The 16,827-nt window shown below is 40.1% G+C and overlaps 2 protein-coding genes across 3 annotated transcripts in view; both read left to right on the top strand.

Moving 5' to 3' along the window:
• The first annotated feature begins 1,963 nt into the window (after positions 1-1,963).
• The window catches only part of LOC124164257 (AP-1 complex subunit sigma-2), a 55,739-nt gene continuing 40,875 nt past the window's right edge, over positions 1,964-16,827 (top strand). The window contains exons 1-3 of one of the 2 annotated variants that reach the window (XM_046541499.1): positions 1,964-2,132; positions 2,216-2,394; positions 2,474-2,582. In XM_046541499.1, coding sequence (XP_046397455.1) covers positions 2,130-2,132; positions 2,216-2,394; positions 2,474-2,582 — 291 coding nt within the window. In that variant the 5' untranslated portion in view covers positions 1,964-2,129. The remainder of the gene's footprint in view (positions 2,133-2,215; positions 2,395-2,473; positions 2,583-16,827) is intronic. The other variant, XM_046541498.1, reaches the window with a different exon arrangement.
• Positions 13,183-14,981, top strand: LOC124164256 (tigger transposable element-derived protein 6-like). Its single transcript, XM_046541497.1, has 2 exons — positions 13,183-13,404; positions 13,514-14,981. Exon 2 carries the CDS (start codon positions 13,518-13,520, stop codon positions 14,709-14,711), a length of 1,194 nt encoding a protein of 397 aa, XP_046397453.1. The 5' UTR covers positions 13,183-13,404; positions 13,514-13,517; the 3' UTR covers positions 14,712-14,981.

Below are 16,827 nucleotides of genomic sequence, written 5' to 3'. Positions count from 1 at the left end.
CAGAAAATCTAAATCCACATCCACAGCCACCTATGAAGTGGTGACCCACATACTTTCAAATCTGGACAAAAGAATGGAGACTCTGGGTCTTTTCTTTGACTTTTCTAAAGCCTTTGATCTTGTCAATCACCAACTACTCCTACTAAAACTGGGTTTTTATGGTATACGAGGTACTCCTTATAAGTGGATTGAATCGTATCTGAGTGGACGTCACCAACATGTTGTATTATACAAAAATGGCACTCAGTTTATCTCTCCTGGTAAAGAAGTCCTACTAGGTGTGCCACAGGGCTCTGTCTTGGGTCCTGTTCTGTTTTTGCCGTATATAAATGATCTACCAGGTACTCTTAAATCTGTCACAGGTGTCAAACCTATACTCTATGCTGACGATACTAATGTTATTGTATCTGCCCCATCATTGAATAGCTTGTCCCTTACAGCAGTCACTGCCACTAAACTCCTATATGAATGGTGTCAAAATAATTTTCTTAAATTGAACCTTGAAAAGTCTGGCCTTATTCATTTTTGTAACAAAAATAAAGAATCCGAAGCAATACCAATTGTTGTAGAGGGGAAACAACTCCCACAAATTTCCAGTTCAAAGTTCCTCGGAGTTATCCTGCACAAAAATATGACATGGGTAGAGCACATCAGCAAATTGCGCAGCAAGCTCAGTTCAACATGCTTTCTCATAAGAAGCATCAGGAACACGGTAAATAATGATGTCTTATTGTCCATTTACTATAGTGAATTTTACTCGCACATTATTTTCAGTATCCTGTTTTGGGGTTCCTCTCCCCATTCTACTGAAATCTTTAAAATTCAGAAGCGAATTATAAGGCTGATGTGCAATGCCCCCTATGATTCACCTTGTCGTCCCTTGTTCAAGAAACTGGACATATTACCACTACCATGTGTGTATATTTTTCATTTACTTGCTTACACAAAAAGAAATCTATTTCATTACATTAAGAACCGTGATGTCCACCATCATTCCACGAGGCAAATTGACCAGCTGCATGTTTCGTATGTGCGCACCAAGAATACCAGCGCTGGTCCAAATTGTATGGGCCTTCAACTCTACAATAAATTGCCACCTGAACTTAAGGCACCATCAAGTGTCACTACTTTTAAGACCAACCTACTTAAATATTTGAAATTAAGAATGTATTATTCTGTAGATGAATTCTTAAACAAATTTTGATGTATCCTGCATCATTGTATATTTGTATGTATTTATTGTATATACATTTTTATCTTGACGTGTCCTATATCCAGTGCACCCCTTGTACTTCTAGATCTCTGGACAAATAAACATTATTATTATTATTATTATTACTTACACAGAGTTTTCAGTTAACATTTATTTAACAATTTATGGTATAATTTATTTTTAAAAATCACAATGCATAAAATAAGAGGATACGAATCAACGGAGAAGTGAATATCATTTTATTAAAAAATCCCAATGCGATTTCTTTGAGAAATGTGAAAAATGTAATAGTGAATTTTCTATTTTGTACGGTGGGAGGAATGATTTTTACAAGCACTTGGAGATACAGGAACATAAAATATATTTTAATACTGCTGCATCTCCTTTAAAATGCAGGAAAATTTTTGTAAAAAAGGTCTTATGGAGACGAATGAAAGAAACTAGCATTAGCAGAAGGGCTTGCGAAGTTTCACGCTATTTTTCATAATCATTCTTTCAGATCTTTCTTTCTTACACTTTCACACTAAGCTATTTTACCCTGTACCTCACAAGTCATGAAAAAGTTAAATGACAAAAAAATTGCCTGTGCTAGAGCAATATCCGAGACAATAGTGTGCTATGTACAGTCACTTTCAAAAGTTTTAGACCTGAAGCAAATAGACTTGAAATAATGGAATGGAAAGGGAGGTCGTGTTTTAGTGATTTGAATTTGGCGGCAAATGCTGAGCTGCCGACGCTAGTGCCATCAGAACTTATAGTGGGCGAAACTCTTGTCAATGAGACGCTGCACATTTCAGTCTTATGTGAATTTAAGTGCAACACTACGGAAATTGTGGTGTAGTTAAAGTGGAAATGTTGTAAAATACATACTTCGATTTCGTGCATCCGTTTCGTTTTCGTATTTATATTATCCAATATGGTATGTACACCCTTACACTCCGCTACATCATCATTAATTGACATATTATGTGTAGACCACAATGTTTTTCTTCCCATTTCCAGATGCAATTTATGTTGCTCTTCAGTCGCCAAGGTAAATTGCGGCTGCAAAAATGGTATGTAGCTCATCCTGACAAGTTGAAGAAGAAAATAACTAGAGAACTAATCACTACGATTCTCGCTAGGAAACCAAAGATGTGTAGTTTTTTGGAGTGGCGTGATGTGAAAGTGGTGTACAAAAGGTTCGTGTCCTATGTTTACGAAATTCATTCTTAATTTTTAATGCGCTCTATTTTTACTATTCGAAATTAATCCTCGCAGGTATGCCAGTCTTTATTTCTGCTGTGCAATTGAACAGGAAGACAATGAACTCCTGACCTTGGAAATTATTCACCGTTACGTGGAGCTTCTGGACAAGTACTTTGGAAGTGTAAGTTGTTAATTTATAAATAAGGAATTGTTAAGTGGTCTTCGCCGATCTAATAGTGTGTTGTGTTACGTTTTTTAAGAAGTGTTTTGTACATTTGGACCTCAATTATAAAAATGCACATCCCTAATTTTTTAACTCCCTCAAGTCATCTATTGCAATCCAAGGATTATTGTTTTGTCGTATGAATTCTTTTCGTCATAATTGCATTACCCCAAAATGTAGTCAAAAATATGCGACCACATGAAAAATTTGAAACGCAGGACATTTGAAGGAAAGCAGGGCATTTTGGAAGAAAGCCTGATTCTAAATGAGTTCTCTTTCTGTTACATATTATTGTGTGAAACACCATGTTTTCGTGTGAAAAGTACTTATTTTTAATGCTCTTGTCAATATTTTCGATCATTGAAGTGAAATCTCCTTGAGCGGCTTTTTTAACTGCAACAAATATATGTTTATTTATTTGTAGAAAATATTTAGAAACCATTCATGATAATTAAATTCTGCTATCAAGGGTGATATTTACGATATTAACATTAGGGAAGGTGGTGAAAGTTGGACTTGTGGGCTGGTGGCATGCAGGCATTCTCGTCCCTTTTTCCTCCCTCGAGCACTATTAGCTCAGCTTTATTAGAGCAATCCCAAGGGTGACACAGTTGTTGAGCATGTGAGACCGAGTGTCAAATCTGCTGAGCCATGCCCTTTCAATTTAGAGGCGTCTTCAATCTAGAGCAAGGATTTTCCACCTCAAATCAGTCAGCTTGTCATCACATAAATGGTGACAATTTCGTCTGCATATGGTAATGCCCTTTTGGCAATGCCTCCTTGTTGCTGGTTTCATGGCTGGGTCACCATAACATGATCTTTGGCCAGTGCTGTGCCCTAGGGATGGTCATGGACAGGGTTTGTACTGGTCAGGAAATAAAAATTTGGACTGGAAGTCAGAGAAATAAGATGACGGTTTGGGAATAACTCCAGCTGGGCTATTCTGATTGATGGGGCCATACGTATAGCCGGCCGTAAGTTTTGTATGGCCTGACATGAAATTACAGCCTGCATCAATTCCTCTCTTCAGGGGCCATATCGTATAAAGGCCTGGCAATAAATTTGAATGCCCTTTCTGGTAGCAATTATGAAAATTATAATTGGTACTACAGTAAACTCTTGATTATACGAAGCAGAATATTACCAAATTTTCGATTAATTAATTAATTAAACTACAATTTTCGAAGTAAAATTGTAGTCCCGGCGAAAAGCATATGGTAAATACATGGCACTATTCAATAATACAAAATTATGAACATTTGGCTCAGTCCCCAGGAGCAAATGGCATTCGTTTATATGAACTACGGCAAAAAATTTGTTAACAAAAGTAGTTATTCCGGTGAAAGCAGCAAAAAATCAGTGCTTCTGACTGTGGTGCATCAAAGTGTGAAATCCTAAATGATGTTGCAACTTTGGAGGGAAAAACTAATAAAGAACCTATGGCAGGAATCAAGGAGATGTCGGAGTTCGGTAAAAATGTTGTGGCATGTTATGACACAATCTCCCCATTTACATGCAAACTTGTAAACATCGACAGTAATCATCGTAAGACATCATAAACGTTGACAGTAATTCATAGTTAAACATGTGAGGAAGGTTGCACAGGGTTTTTCTTACACTCTTACTTAAACCCTATATTGTAATTACAGTAAACTCTTGATTTTACGAAGTCAGTGGGACCGGAAAATTGGCACTTCGTAAAATCGAGTTTCGTAAATTCAAACCTTTTTCATAAGTCACGAAAAAAATGTTCGCTTTTGTTTTTTCTGCCATTTTATGTCTTTAGTGGTATTATTTAAATGTTTTCGGTGGTTATTCTCGGTATAATTCATAGAAAAGGCTTATTGTTATGGAATGAGGGATTATTCTTATGAAATCGAGGGATCCGGGTTCGAATCCCGGTCAAGGCGAATGATTTTTTCTCTGTGGATTTTTCGCACTATTAACAGAACCTTCTTCTCCACTCATCTTCAGAGATACAATATTGAATCTTGATTTAAAATTAGTCAACCACCCACTAGAACATTTAAAATCGTCAATTTTCTTTTGCAAGGCTATTTATTCGGCCTTTTCTTGTAATATTGGTCCACTAATTGGAAGATTTTGCTCACGGCACTTACAAAAGAAAGTGTATAGCTCCTCTTCAACCTCCGCGAACTTGGCGCAGCTCAGATATTTCCTTTTCAGCGAAACACCCGACCCGACTTTTTCTTGTAGTTTGCCGCTGTTTGCTAGAATTGTCGACTAAGTCGACAGTGGGATTCCAAACTTTTCCACTATCCCACTTTTAGTTAATCTCTTCGCCTCCACCTCTTCAATAATTCTCATTTTTATTTCTAAAGGTAATACTCTTCTTTTTCGTTTTAGGTGTGAAGGCTCCATATTCCCAAATGTCAAACACACTCGCAAAGAAAACGTTACTATTGTAGATCCAGAGAGGTGCTGGTTGTTGCTTACGCACTCGCAAGGCACAGACTGAAGCCCTTCGTGCCCTCGTGAATTTAGACAAGCCCATCCCGTACGATTCAGCGCTTTCAGGACGAAAGACAGTCTGACGCCCCCTTGTGGATAGATACCAATGTGCTTGGGCGAAAACTTTATGCACAGAATCGTCAAATCCCCATTCGAATTAGCAATAGAGGAGCCATTTCTCCCTCAATATAGTCTCGTGTATAAAATATGATATCATCAGCGATATCCTTACTACTTCTCTCCATCTCTCGTCGCTGACAACCGCAGTATTTTCCCCGACCTCCCCCCCTCCGAAATATAACGTTAGCGTCTAAAATTAAATATATTTCCTCTATCATCGAGTGCATTAATTCTCTTCCTTCCTCATATTTCCAACTGTTGATGAGAAAAGTGTTGTCACGAGGTTATTATTATAGATTATTAACCCGCAAGAACATTGAAATTTGAGTATTTTTATGGGCTTGTGACATATTCGAGGTATGATTCAATTACGTAGGGTTTAAGTAGGAGTGTAAGAAATACCCTGAGTGACCTTCCTGACATGTTAAACTAAGAATTATTGTCGATGATATGTTCACGAACAGGCAAGTAAATAGGGGCATAATGTCAGCCGCGATATTTTTACTGAACTCCTACTTCCCCTAAATTCCCACAGTGAGGTTTTTGGTGACCCATTTCTCTCCAAAGTTGCATTATCTTTTACGATTTTGCACTTTTGATGGACCACAGTTGAAAGCGCTTATTTTTTAGCTACCTACGCCTGCGTAACTAGTTTTGTTGACAAATTTTTCGCCCTGGTTCGTATAAACCAATGCCATTTGCTCCTAGGGACCGAGCCGATGTTCGTAAATTCAAAAAATTTCGTATAATCGAAATTTCGTAAAAGCGAATAGCGCCATGTATTTAGCATAGGCTTTTCGCCGGGACCGCAATATCACTTCGTATAATCGAAAACTTCGTAAAATCCTGCTTCGTGATGCACAAAGGTTAAGAAAACACTTAGCTGTTTCACAAAATAAAATATATTGCGACCGGTTTCGATACAGCGTATCATCATCTGGCAATTACAAGTATCAGTACACAGAATTTATACCCTTGAAGGCGTTAGAGGGGTGGTAGAGTGGAGGTGGAGAAAGGGGGGGAACTTCGGAGTACCCATTATTGGATGCAATTAGTTTGATTGTGTTTAGCTCCTTCATCCTGTTGTAATTCGACAATGGAATCAATCATAATCTGTGAAGCATACAATGTATTGCTGATAGTTTGTGAGAGAAGTGTTGTCTTGAATTGCGGTGTATTATTTGGTGGAGGGGGTAAGGGAAGGGAAGGTAGGTTTGGGAAGTACGTCGCTGATGGGTCACTGCACGGTGTAGCCGAGGGTTGGTGTATGATGACGAAATACCGGGAGGGGTGTTATGGAGTGGTGAGTGTCATCCGTAATGGTTTCTCAGAAAAAACATTGAAAAGTGGTGAATGGTGAGAATACAACTGCTCGTTAACTAATGTTATGTTGGGTGAGGTTTGGCCCACTAAAATTTCCAACTGCTCGAGTGCGTCAAGCCTTGGGCCGTTGTTTTCTTTATGTAGGATTATCGGTTCGAAATCGCTTGTGTGGTCGGAATCCAAGAGGTGTTTGGCAAAGTGTGAGTATAGTAAAAAGATTTTTTTAGTTTTAGCGCTAGAAACAGGCGTGCCATAAACGGAAATAAATTTTAGCACAGAAGAGAGAAAAAAAAACTAAATTACGAACAAATTAAATTCTTTTCGGGTGCCTGTCCAGGGGCCGTATTCTGTATTTCGATGGTACCGCAGCGATCGGTTTCCCTTTCAAGCCCACCGACTGGACATCATTCCGTACCGACAACGGTTTCCGTACCGACGATGGCACTTTCAGCAAATCTGTAAGGTCGTCGGTTCAAACCAGTCGGTACGGTTCCCCCTCCTTCCCAAACAGGGAAAATCCTAATATGTATATCCTAAGTTAGAAGTCATCTAACGTGTCTCCACCAATGAAAGAAGGGTAAAAACAAGTGAAGACTCATGTGCACAGTTTGTTGTCGTCGTTTTAAATCTTTTTATTTGCGGAAATTACGACTTATTGTTAGATTAAGATATTGGATAAGTAGTTAACAATGCTTAAATAAATTGTGTGGTAGTAATGCTGTACCTACAGAATCAAAGGAAACAATATTACAGCATCACACTATATTTTGTATTTCATGGACATTGTTGTTGCTGGAATGAATTATTGTTACTATCCTTGAGATCGTAGTTTCTTTTTTTATATATTGGTTCCATATATTGCTATTTATTCATGATTTGGTAGTATTCGAGAATCCAGACAAGCAATACGCCAACTATTGGCCGAATTCGGAAGTAGAGCTCCGAGGATACCTGAGGAAACCTCATTGACAAATCTTTGGTATTTCTGGGAATTTACTGATTTTTCTAATTATATTTTTGGTATTAAGCCATCATAATGTCGCAAGTAATATATTTTAAGCATTCATATTCATGTAAAATGCTTTTTCAGTAGCCATTTTTTGGTGCAATTCATCATTTACTGGGACGGTGGTTTGTTTATTTAATGCACTTGGGGTAACCGACGTATTGCAATTTTTCTTTTCCAGCCGGCTGAGAATAATGTTAGTTTTATCCATCAGTCACTCATTTATGGTCATTGGGGACCCTTTGAGTAATGTCCGTGAGATAGGAGAGGATATTTCAGCTGAAATTTATTAATGCCTTAATCTTAACGGCTATTTGTCGTTGCCCATGGGAATTGAAATACCTCCTCAAAGCAAGGAAAATATTCCTAGATATTTGCTACTTTAATCATCGCAGTGGCTCGACAACTCATTCGATCGCATCTACGTTTTCATCAAAACAATATCCTCGATGCGTCAGCCATATTGGAAAATTACTGTATAAGCGCGTGTAAGAGGCGCGCCTTTTTTCCCAGAAATTGCAGCCGAAAATGGAGGTGCGCCTCTTACACAAACTTCCTATCTTCCCCCACTCCCCTTCACTAGTCGCAAGCCCAAGAGGAACTGAGTGGCCTTGGTTTTCAGCGTGAGTCAGTCATCTGAAACCCTGGGTCAAAAACAAGCGGCAGGCAGGGGAGTTTCTCCATAAGTGACGTATTTTTAAAATGCGCCTGCTTGCTTTCCTTGTAAGCATCAGGCCGTCACGTCAGTACCCCAGAGGTGAACATGGAAAAGATCGCGCGGGGTATTTCGCTCCGGAGGGCACGCTAAATTTACTGCCATGAGTGGGCATCCCGCGGCATTTATACTGCATATAGTAATTGGTTATCAAACTTAGATAAACGCGTATTTTTGAAGGACATACCTAGTTAATAGTCGATATCTGTCTTGCTGAGTAATTTCCATTACGCTGAGGACCTGATTTTTCAAAAGTCATCTTCAGACGCTAATATGAAGATTTTTGCGACTGAAAATTATATTGGTGTCAAAACCTGCAGTTTAAAAAATTCGAACTAGTGTTCATTGTTCATTGTTGGACTAAATGGTGGACAGAAGAAATCGGAAATGCTTATAAGGGAAGAGCGCTGAAGGAGAGGGCGAGGGGTAGGAGCGCGCTCCCTCCCCTCCGTATTTCAAGCAACGAGGCCATGAGCGAAGGAGCAAGGGAAGAACACGTCCGATCTTGCATGTGACGTCGTTTGCTTCAAAGCGAAGGGGCAGAGGTGCAGCAATGTGATACATGCAGTTTGCGTTGGCTGAAGTTTCCAGTCGGTCTCGTATTGTTTGAATGCGCTTACGCTACGCTTGTTTCTTCCGATATAGTGCTGTTTTGACTATGTTGAATATTAGTAGCCTTGTTTTAACTATAACTCTTTGTGTTAATCAATTAGGGCTTAAAAAATTTAAATTCTGTCAGATATACGTCGCGTTAGGTCTCATTCTTTTTAGAACCTCGTGCGTGTCATACAATTGCTGAAAGATATCGAGTTATCCTCGAGCTCAGTATGTGACTCACCTAGCATTTGGCCTCCAGAAACTAGGAGAATTTAACCTGGTAGACGGAAAAAGGGCAGTTGGTGAGATGGGGTAGGGATGAAACACGTTTCTATTGTTCTCCTGTAACTTGATGTTTTCTTATTTTCCAGTGGGGTCTCAGGAAGGAAAAAAAACGGCAGAGGTATTGGCCGATGGAGGGCCGAGTGTGGTTCCGTTAAATCCAAGACGTGGTTATTATCATACAGTGCTCAGATTTCCCCAATTGTTGTCCAAGCTCTTGGGAAGGTTCATGCTATGTGCCTGTCGTGTTTTGCCTTAAATTTTCCACGGCTGCATTCTATTGCAATACTCCTGCGAGAGCTTTTAAACAAAATTGTTCGTGAGTAGGATTAGCATCATAGAGCAACGGCATATGCGAAGTGAGGATCGGAACTCTTTCTACTCCCTCTTATGTCGCTATTACCGCCATAGTTATCAAAAAAGGCGCACACTTCGACAGTCGACTGTCGAAATTCCAGGCATACGTCAGCAACACCACACGATTGGGTAACAAAATGCCGCAAATTTTTTTTTCTTTATAGTTTCGATGTTCAAAATAGGGGTGCGCCTCTTACACACGCTTATACGGCATGTCATTGCTTTCAGCGCCGCCATCGGTGATTTGAGTCTCGAATAGTTGTTATTAAGTAAGTTGCGTCTAAATGTTATCAATGGAAGGTTATGCCATTGACACCTTAGCAGACGAAAATCACATACCATGGAATGTGAACGTAAGCTTCAAAAGCAAATGTAAATGTTATATTAGAGGAACAAGTTAGGAAATTGTTATAAAAATATGGAGTTGGGTGTAATTAAAAGAAGTGTAATGACGAGGAAGTAAAGAATTTGTGATAGGGTGAAATACATATGTATAAGTTGCGCATTCCAAGTGAGAGAAAATGATAATATTGCGGTAAACCTCATACTTATTAACAAGTATCTTCTTTTATCGTCAAGGGAATCAATGGCTGACGATAAAATGAAATATAGTTGCCTATTGTAAATGAAAGAAACTGATACCGTTGCGGCAAACTTCATATTTAAATCAAAAGATCTTATTTCTATGTCGAGAGAAACACCAAATGATGATGGAGTGAAATAATAGTTGCCTATTCAGAGTGAGATAAAGTGATAACATTGCGGCAAAACTCATATATAATCATAAATATCTTTTTTATACCAAAGGAGCAAATAAATGAAGATAGAGTGAAATAAATCCTATTACAAGCGAGTGAAAGTGGTAGCATAAATGAGAGAAAGTCATTATATGGTGGCAAACCTCATGTTTATTAACCAATATCTTATATTTCTGTCAAGGTAATCAATATAGATGGTGACACAGTAATTATAGTGGCCTATTCAAAGGGGCAGAAAAAGATTACATTGCAGCAAACCTCATTATTTACTCGGTGATGAGATAAAAACAAATAAAACGTACAATGCGCAGCGGGGAGTTGATGAAACCCACTAGTCAGTGGCCGTACTGACCCCTTTTTGCTGTCAGTGCGGCTACCGACGATATCCCGTTCTCACGTCAGTGCCGCACCGATCGGGTTCGTACAGAATCGCACGACTGCTTGCCGGGAGTCGGTGTGACGTCCCACCCGACGAATCGGTGCTGCACCGATCGGTTTGGAGGTACAGAATACGGCCCCAGGTAAGGCCTCTCTGCCAACGATTCAGTCGAACACTTTCCCATCGTCGTCAAAGCCATTGATACCTACTGGGTGTGAGGTGCTGCGATTATAAAATTGTCTCTCGTTTTCTCTGTAGACTTTCAATAGAAATTTTTTATTTGCTTTGTCCTTTCCATGCTACTAATTATTTTACGATAATGGCTTGACTAATTTTTAGTGCTTAAATAACGAAAATATATTCTCTACATCAATGATACTTTGCATAATTTTCAATACGATGGAAAAACAAACTCGAAAACTATATGAGGATAAGGTACACTTTTGGGGTATCATTTTTAGAAATTCTAATACTTCACCTAAATATCTTGAGAAATGATAACACATTTGTTTTTAGGAAAAAATGAATGTGGTTAATAACGTTTCTCTCTTTATTTCCCCAATAATGAAAGATTCTTCTCCAGCCTTCCTCCGGTAGGACCCTTGCTCCTGTCGGCATAAGCAAATTTAAATTTTATCAGATACTACAGTGAAACCTCTATACAACGAACCCCTATACAACGAAATTTTAAGAAAACCCCTCTATTTCGAAGTCAATGGCCCGGTCCCGGTTCCTTCCAATGGATAATGCACGCAAAAAAACCTCGCGTAACGAACCTCCCTAACTACGAAAACTCCGTACAACGAAGTCCACCCTTGGGCCCAAAACAGGAAAAGTGCCCCTCTAGAACGAATTATTGAGAATAAACGCAGTATTTTACATTTTATAATTTTTCCTTAGATATTTACGTAATAAGCAGGAAGTAGAACTGCAGCGGAGGGTGCCGTTGACGTGCCTGCTAAGGCAATGAAGATAATATCGACGGCAACATCGGAAAAGGCGCAAGCTCAAACGGGCCCTCGGATTCACATGCATATTTTCTAAACGCGTGAGAGCGTATCACGGCCCCCATAAGTCATACTATGTAGAACTGGCTCGCCACCATCTGCTTGTCTCGTATCAACTCACTTTGTGACCCCTGTTCCGAAAGTACGTATCAAATGTCTCTTCGGAGTTGTTGCGAGCGAAGTTGGGAGGGGAGTTTCCTTTTTCTCCCCCTCCCCCCCAGTTAGTTGGACGATGAGAGCGGGTCGGATGACTGATGGACCGAGAGGGGCGGGGACGTAACAGTGGCAGCCGGCCAGCTGTAACCCAGTACAGAAAGGTAACCTGAGAAGATTTCTCCGTAATGTGATCTTGCTCGGTGAAGGCCATGGTCAACTAAGAGAACTACTGATTACTCATCCACTCCTCTATCACCCTTCTCAGCTAACGGGGAGCGAAGCATTGGCTTTATTTGTACCTACTTTTTCTTATGGTGGAAACCGTCGGAGTTGACAATGTATGTTTACTATGGCGAAGTATTTGCGCTCATTGGTGTTCAACCAATGAGCGCAAATTTTTGTCTACTCCATCCCCATCCCAGAGGAAAATCTGGAGAATCCCCTCCACCAAATATATATATAACCGTCTTTTCCTTGATGGATGTAGTCTGTTAACCTGCAAGTGGTGCGTTTGCTCGAGATCGTACATATATTTGCTCGATTGTTTGAGGATACCATCTTCATTGTGTTTATGGAACGCCCATAATTCGACGGGGATCTGGTCCAACTGGAAAAATTTCGAAGCTGTTTTGGATTCCACGCCGATCGCCAAGAAATTTAATACTTGTGACACGGATTGGGCGAATACGTTGCGGAAGACAGGTAAGACTGAAAGCATTTTATTTGATGATTCTCTGCCGATTTTTCTATTACGTCGTGAAATTATTTTGCCGTTTAAAATCACTGATGTTTTGAAGTATTGCATCTCGTAAAGTAATTCATCTGTTGCAATTGTATAATAATCAAAGGCAATTTATTTCACAATTTTGAATAAAATCATCAGTGATCCTTCAAGATATAGCATTTTAACTACGTTTTTGATAACAAAATATTGGTACTCAAAAACTGCAGCTCCACTTTCACGGCTAATTATTACGTTTTAGCGCTTTATCCTATTCCCTTCCGTAAATTCCCATCACCTGTGGCAATAAACCTCTTCCGTACCTTCACCCTACCCTTTCTCCTAGTGGCATGGTATGACGAATGGCCTGAGGTGCCTTGCCTATCACATCATACCATTCCTCTTCCAGTCCCCCCTTCCAACCCGCCACGTCCCTCCAGCGCACCCGTTCCCCACTTGACCAGTCACTAACTCCCACCAACCAAATTTTCATGCATGGTATATACCTGATGGCATCGCTCAGCAATGTCAAGTAACGTAAAAGAATTTATATTTTACATTACTTGACATTATTTACGTTTTGCTCAAAACCAAATATTTTTTTATTTATCGAGGAATCACTGATGATATAAAAAATGTGGCTAGTCTTCAACTTACATATTTTATCTTCATCGCAATGGATTCAGTAGTAACAAAGATGCGACTCTTCAGACTCGAATATCTTTCCTGTGTGCGAGGACAATTGAAGTCTGGAACTCATTCCCTGTTCGCTTTACTGATTACAAGGAGCTGAGAAAATATAGGAATAGTCTGTCCTAGTCTGCTTTAGTCATTACCTGTGGAAACGGCTGCACGAGTTGATTGTGACAACAGGACTTGCTTCTACGGTATGAACTGGAAAATATTTTGAGATTATTCTTTCTTCATTCTTCTATAAATTGAGTATTTTTCTGTTATTTTTATTCCTTCCTTATTATTATAATTATTCCTTTACAGTAAAATGGCCAATACCACCAAAAAACGCCGACAACTCTCCATTGAAACGAAGTTGCAAATTTTGGAATCGGTCGACACTGGAGAGAAAAAAACGGCAATTGCGGAGAGATTTAACATTCCGGCATCCACACTTTCCACAATTATTGCCAACAGGCACAAGATGGGAAATGGTATTGAGAAATTTGGTCCGGAAAGAAAGAGGTCTCGGTCATGCAAAAATGACGAATTAGACAGGAAAGTATTTGAGTGGTTTACGAAAGTGAGAAGTGCCAATTTCCCGTTATCTGGGTCCATCCTACAGGACCGGGCGAAAACAATAGCCCTAAAATTAGGGATAGATGATTTCCACGCCTCTAATGGATGGCTCTCAAGATTTAAGCGTCGGTGGAATTTGACGACTCTCAGGGTATGTGGGGAGGAAGCAGCAGTCGACGTGGCCGTGGTGGAGGAGTGGAAGAAAAATTTGCCTTCCTTGGTGGCTGGGTATGTTCCCAAAGACATTTTTAACGCCGATGAGTCTGGCTTCTTCTATAATCTCCTTCCGGACTCCACGTTAGCTACCAAGGGAGAAATTTGCCATAGGGGCAAACGAAGTAAAGAAAGATTGACCGTTCTTTTCTGCACTAACAGTGACGGGTCAGAAAAGTTGAAGCCTTTCGTGATTGGTAAGTTTGCTAGTCCGAGGTGCTTCAAGCATGTTAAAAAATTGCCATGCCATTATGGGAATAACAAAAGTGCGTGGATGACGGCAATTTTATTTAGAGAGTGGCTCGCATCACTTGACGCAGTCATGGGGGGTAAAAATAGAAAAATTCTTCTTTTCCTTGACGGCTGCACCGCTCACAAAACATCAGATATGAAGCTGAGAAACGTGAAAGTCGTACATTTTCCCCCTAATTGCACGAGCAAAGTGCAACCACTCGATCAGGGGATTATTTCCCTCGTGAAGAGGGCATATAGAAGGCAGCTGGTTGAATATCTTTTACCTAGAATAGGAAACACGGAAGACAAAGTCACTGAAGTGGAACATCCTGCAAGCCATTCAACGTCTCTGTGTTGCATGGGATGGAGTAGAGAAGAGCGCAATCACGAATTGCTTCATGAGGGCAGGCTTTCCTGGAGAGATGGACGTCCAAGACGACCCACAGCCGGAGGAGAGGGAGGAATGGGGCGAAGTCGCACAATTGTTAAACATTGAAGGGGTATCTTTCGAAGACTTTGCAAACATTGATGATGATCTCGCTGTTTTTGGCAAGAATGAGGATCCTGAAATAATCACAGAGACGCAGGATGTGAGCGATGAAGAGAGAGAAGAGTCCAGAAATTGCGTAGTGCGCCCCAGTTGGAAGGAAGTGGTGGATGCAGTAGATGTTTTGGAGCGAGTTTTTATTACTTCAGAAGATGGAATAGAAAATTTGAAAATTCTGCGGCAGGTTGAGCAAGCAGCCAGTAAAGAAATGAGAAAAAGGATGAGACACACAACTTTGCAAAACTATTTTAAATAGAATAATTTTGGATTAAAAAACTTAAAAACAGATACCGTCTCTTATTTATTAAAAATATTATTTAAACCCTTTTTTTCGAAATTTGTTTAAACTATCTGAAATGTACTCATTTGAAAAGAATATGGAATGTTTCGGCTGAGTCTCAAGACAGCTGACTGTATATACAGCGAGGACAGTAGACGATGCTGTATTTATATTTGTGAGGAGGTAAGTGAAGGAGAGATAAATCGAAAGGCAGATTACTAATACATGAATTTTGTCCTCCTTCTGGGTGTGTGTCAAATAAGTTGGGTTACTTGAAGAGCGGCAGACCACAGGGTCACGCACTGTCGGAGACGCATGAGATTTCGGTTAGGGGAAGGGGAGAGGAATGGGCGAGGGAGGGCTCCCCGAAGAAACGTGGAAGGGGAGGGGAGATAACAGCAGCATTGTAGAGAAACAGTCGACTAAGTGCGTAGTTCTTCTTCCTTTCAGAGGGGAAATGTTATTGAATAATAGACATTTTGGTACGAAATGTTTGGGAGTGGTTAGTTGTAAATCCACTCCTTTCCTCCTCATTTCAGTGCGTGCGTGGGGTTAGACTTCTTGCTGTGTCTAACTGGAAACATCTCCACTCCAAATTTTTAGCATGAAATATTACCAGTGCAACTAGAGTTTTCAGATTATGGATCTTTTAGTTTATTTATCGATAGTTTGGGCAGAAGTCCTTCAAGTGTCATAAAAGACGCGAAAAGGAGTGGGATCAGGTTCTTTCACGTGTTTTTATTCTCTGCTAACGTAACGTAACTGATTGCTAACGTAAGTCGTATTGAATTGGTTAGATAGTGCTTTAGTGACTAATTATTCCAGTTTAATAGTTTTGGCCTGCAAATGGCACATACGAGAGATACGTTCGGTAAAGGACTGAAAAACCACAAACCTCGCTTAAAATTGACTAACAATAAGTATGAAGAGGTGAACTGGATGAATTCCCAGCGATTCCAACTGTCCTTATACTCGGGGAATACTTTGTTGTTGTTTTTTGTCTATCAGTGGGTAAAGTAATTGCGTAAGCTTGGTTTAGCTGAGCATAGCCCAGGGCAGCCTACTGATGACGGTTCCGGGATTTCCTTCCTTACCTTATCCTCTCCCGAGGGCGTCGGCGGGCTCCTTTGTCGCAACGACCCCCTCCTTTTCCCTACCTTTTTACCAACCCCTCCTTGGGTAACTCGGGTCGGTAAAATAAGTCTCGGACTTGGTACTCGGGCTAAAGTTGAAACCGTATGGAGATTTTAGTCTCTCCTAAACACTGGATGAAAGGCGACAAAGCGTGGATTCAAATATTACCTGGCTTACTCGAGGATAGTACTGCGTTTTGGCACCGAGGAATGGGTGTACCAGCAGAATACCGATCGTGTCCAGCTTCTATTAAGTCATACCTGAGAGGAGTATCGGTCATACTGAATGCATTATCATCTGAGATTGCCATTGTTACTTCGATTGCCAACTTCCACGATTTTACTCTCGGTAACTAAGACGTCCCACCTAACTTCCATCGTCGTTTATAGACATTAGTACATACCGGTCACGAACATAGATATTTACCGGAATTTCAATAGGATGCCAACGATGCACTTTATTTCGTAAGTCTTTGGTCAATATTGCTCTTTCAGGCAAATTTGCTGCACAAAACTGCCATTTCATATCGACTTCAATTATTGCACTCAAAGAATAATGCCGACTAGATACTCAGGAAAATTATGGATCACTCTTTAAGACGTGATCCTTTGACATTAATTTTGGCGCTCCTTAAATTTCAGGCCATAGTTA

Source organism: Ischnura elegans, chromosome 8, assembly GCF_921293095.1.
Source record: "Ischnura elegans chromosome 8, ioIscEleg1.1, whole genome shotgun sequence".
Taxonomy (NCBI): Eukaryota; Metazoa; Arthropoda; class Insecta; order Odonata; family Coenagrionidae; genus Ischnura; species Ischnura elegans.
Note: the sequence above shows the minus strand (reverse complement) of the source record. Positions and strands in the feature narration are given on the sequence as shown.

Bases quoted from the DNA above. Each gene is read 5' to 3' on its own strand.
- LOC124164256 (XM_046541497.1), top strand. From the start codon at position 13,518: ATGGCCAATACCACCAAAAAACGCCGACAACTCTCCATTGAAACGAAG.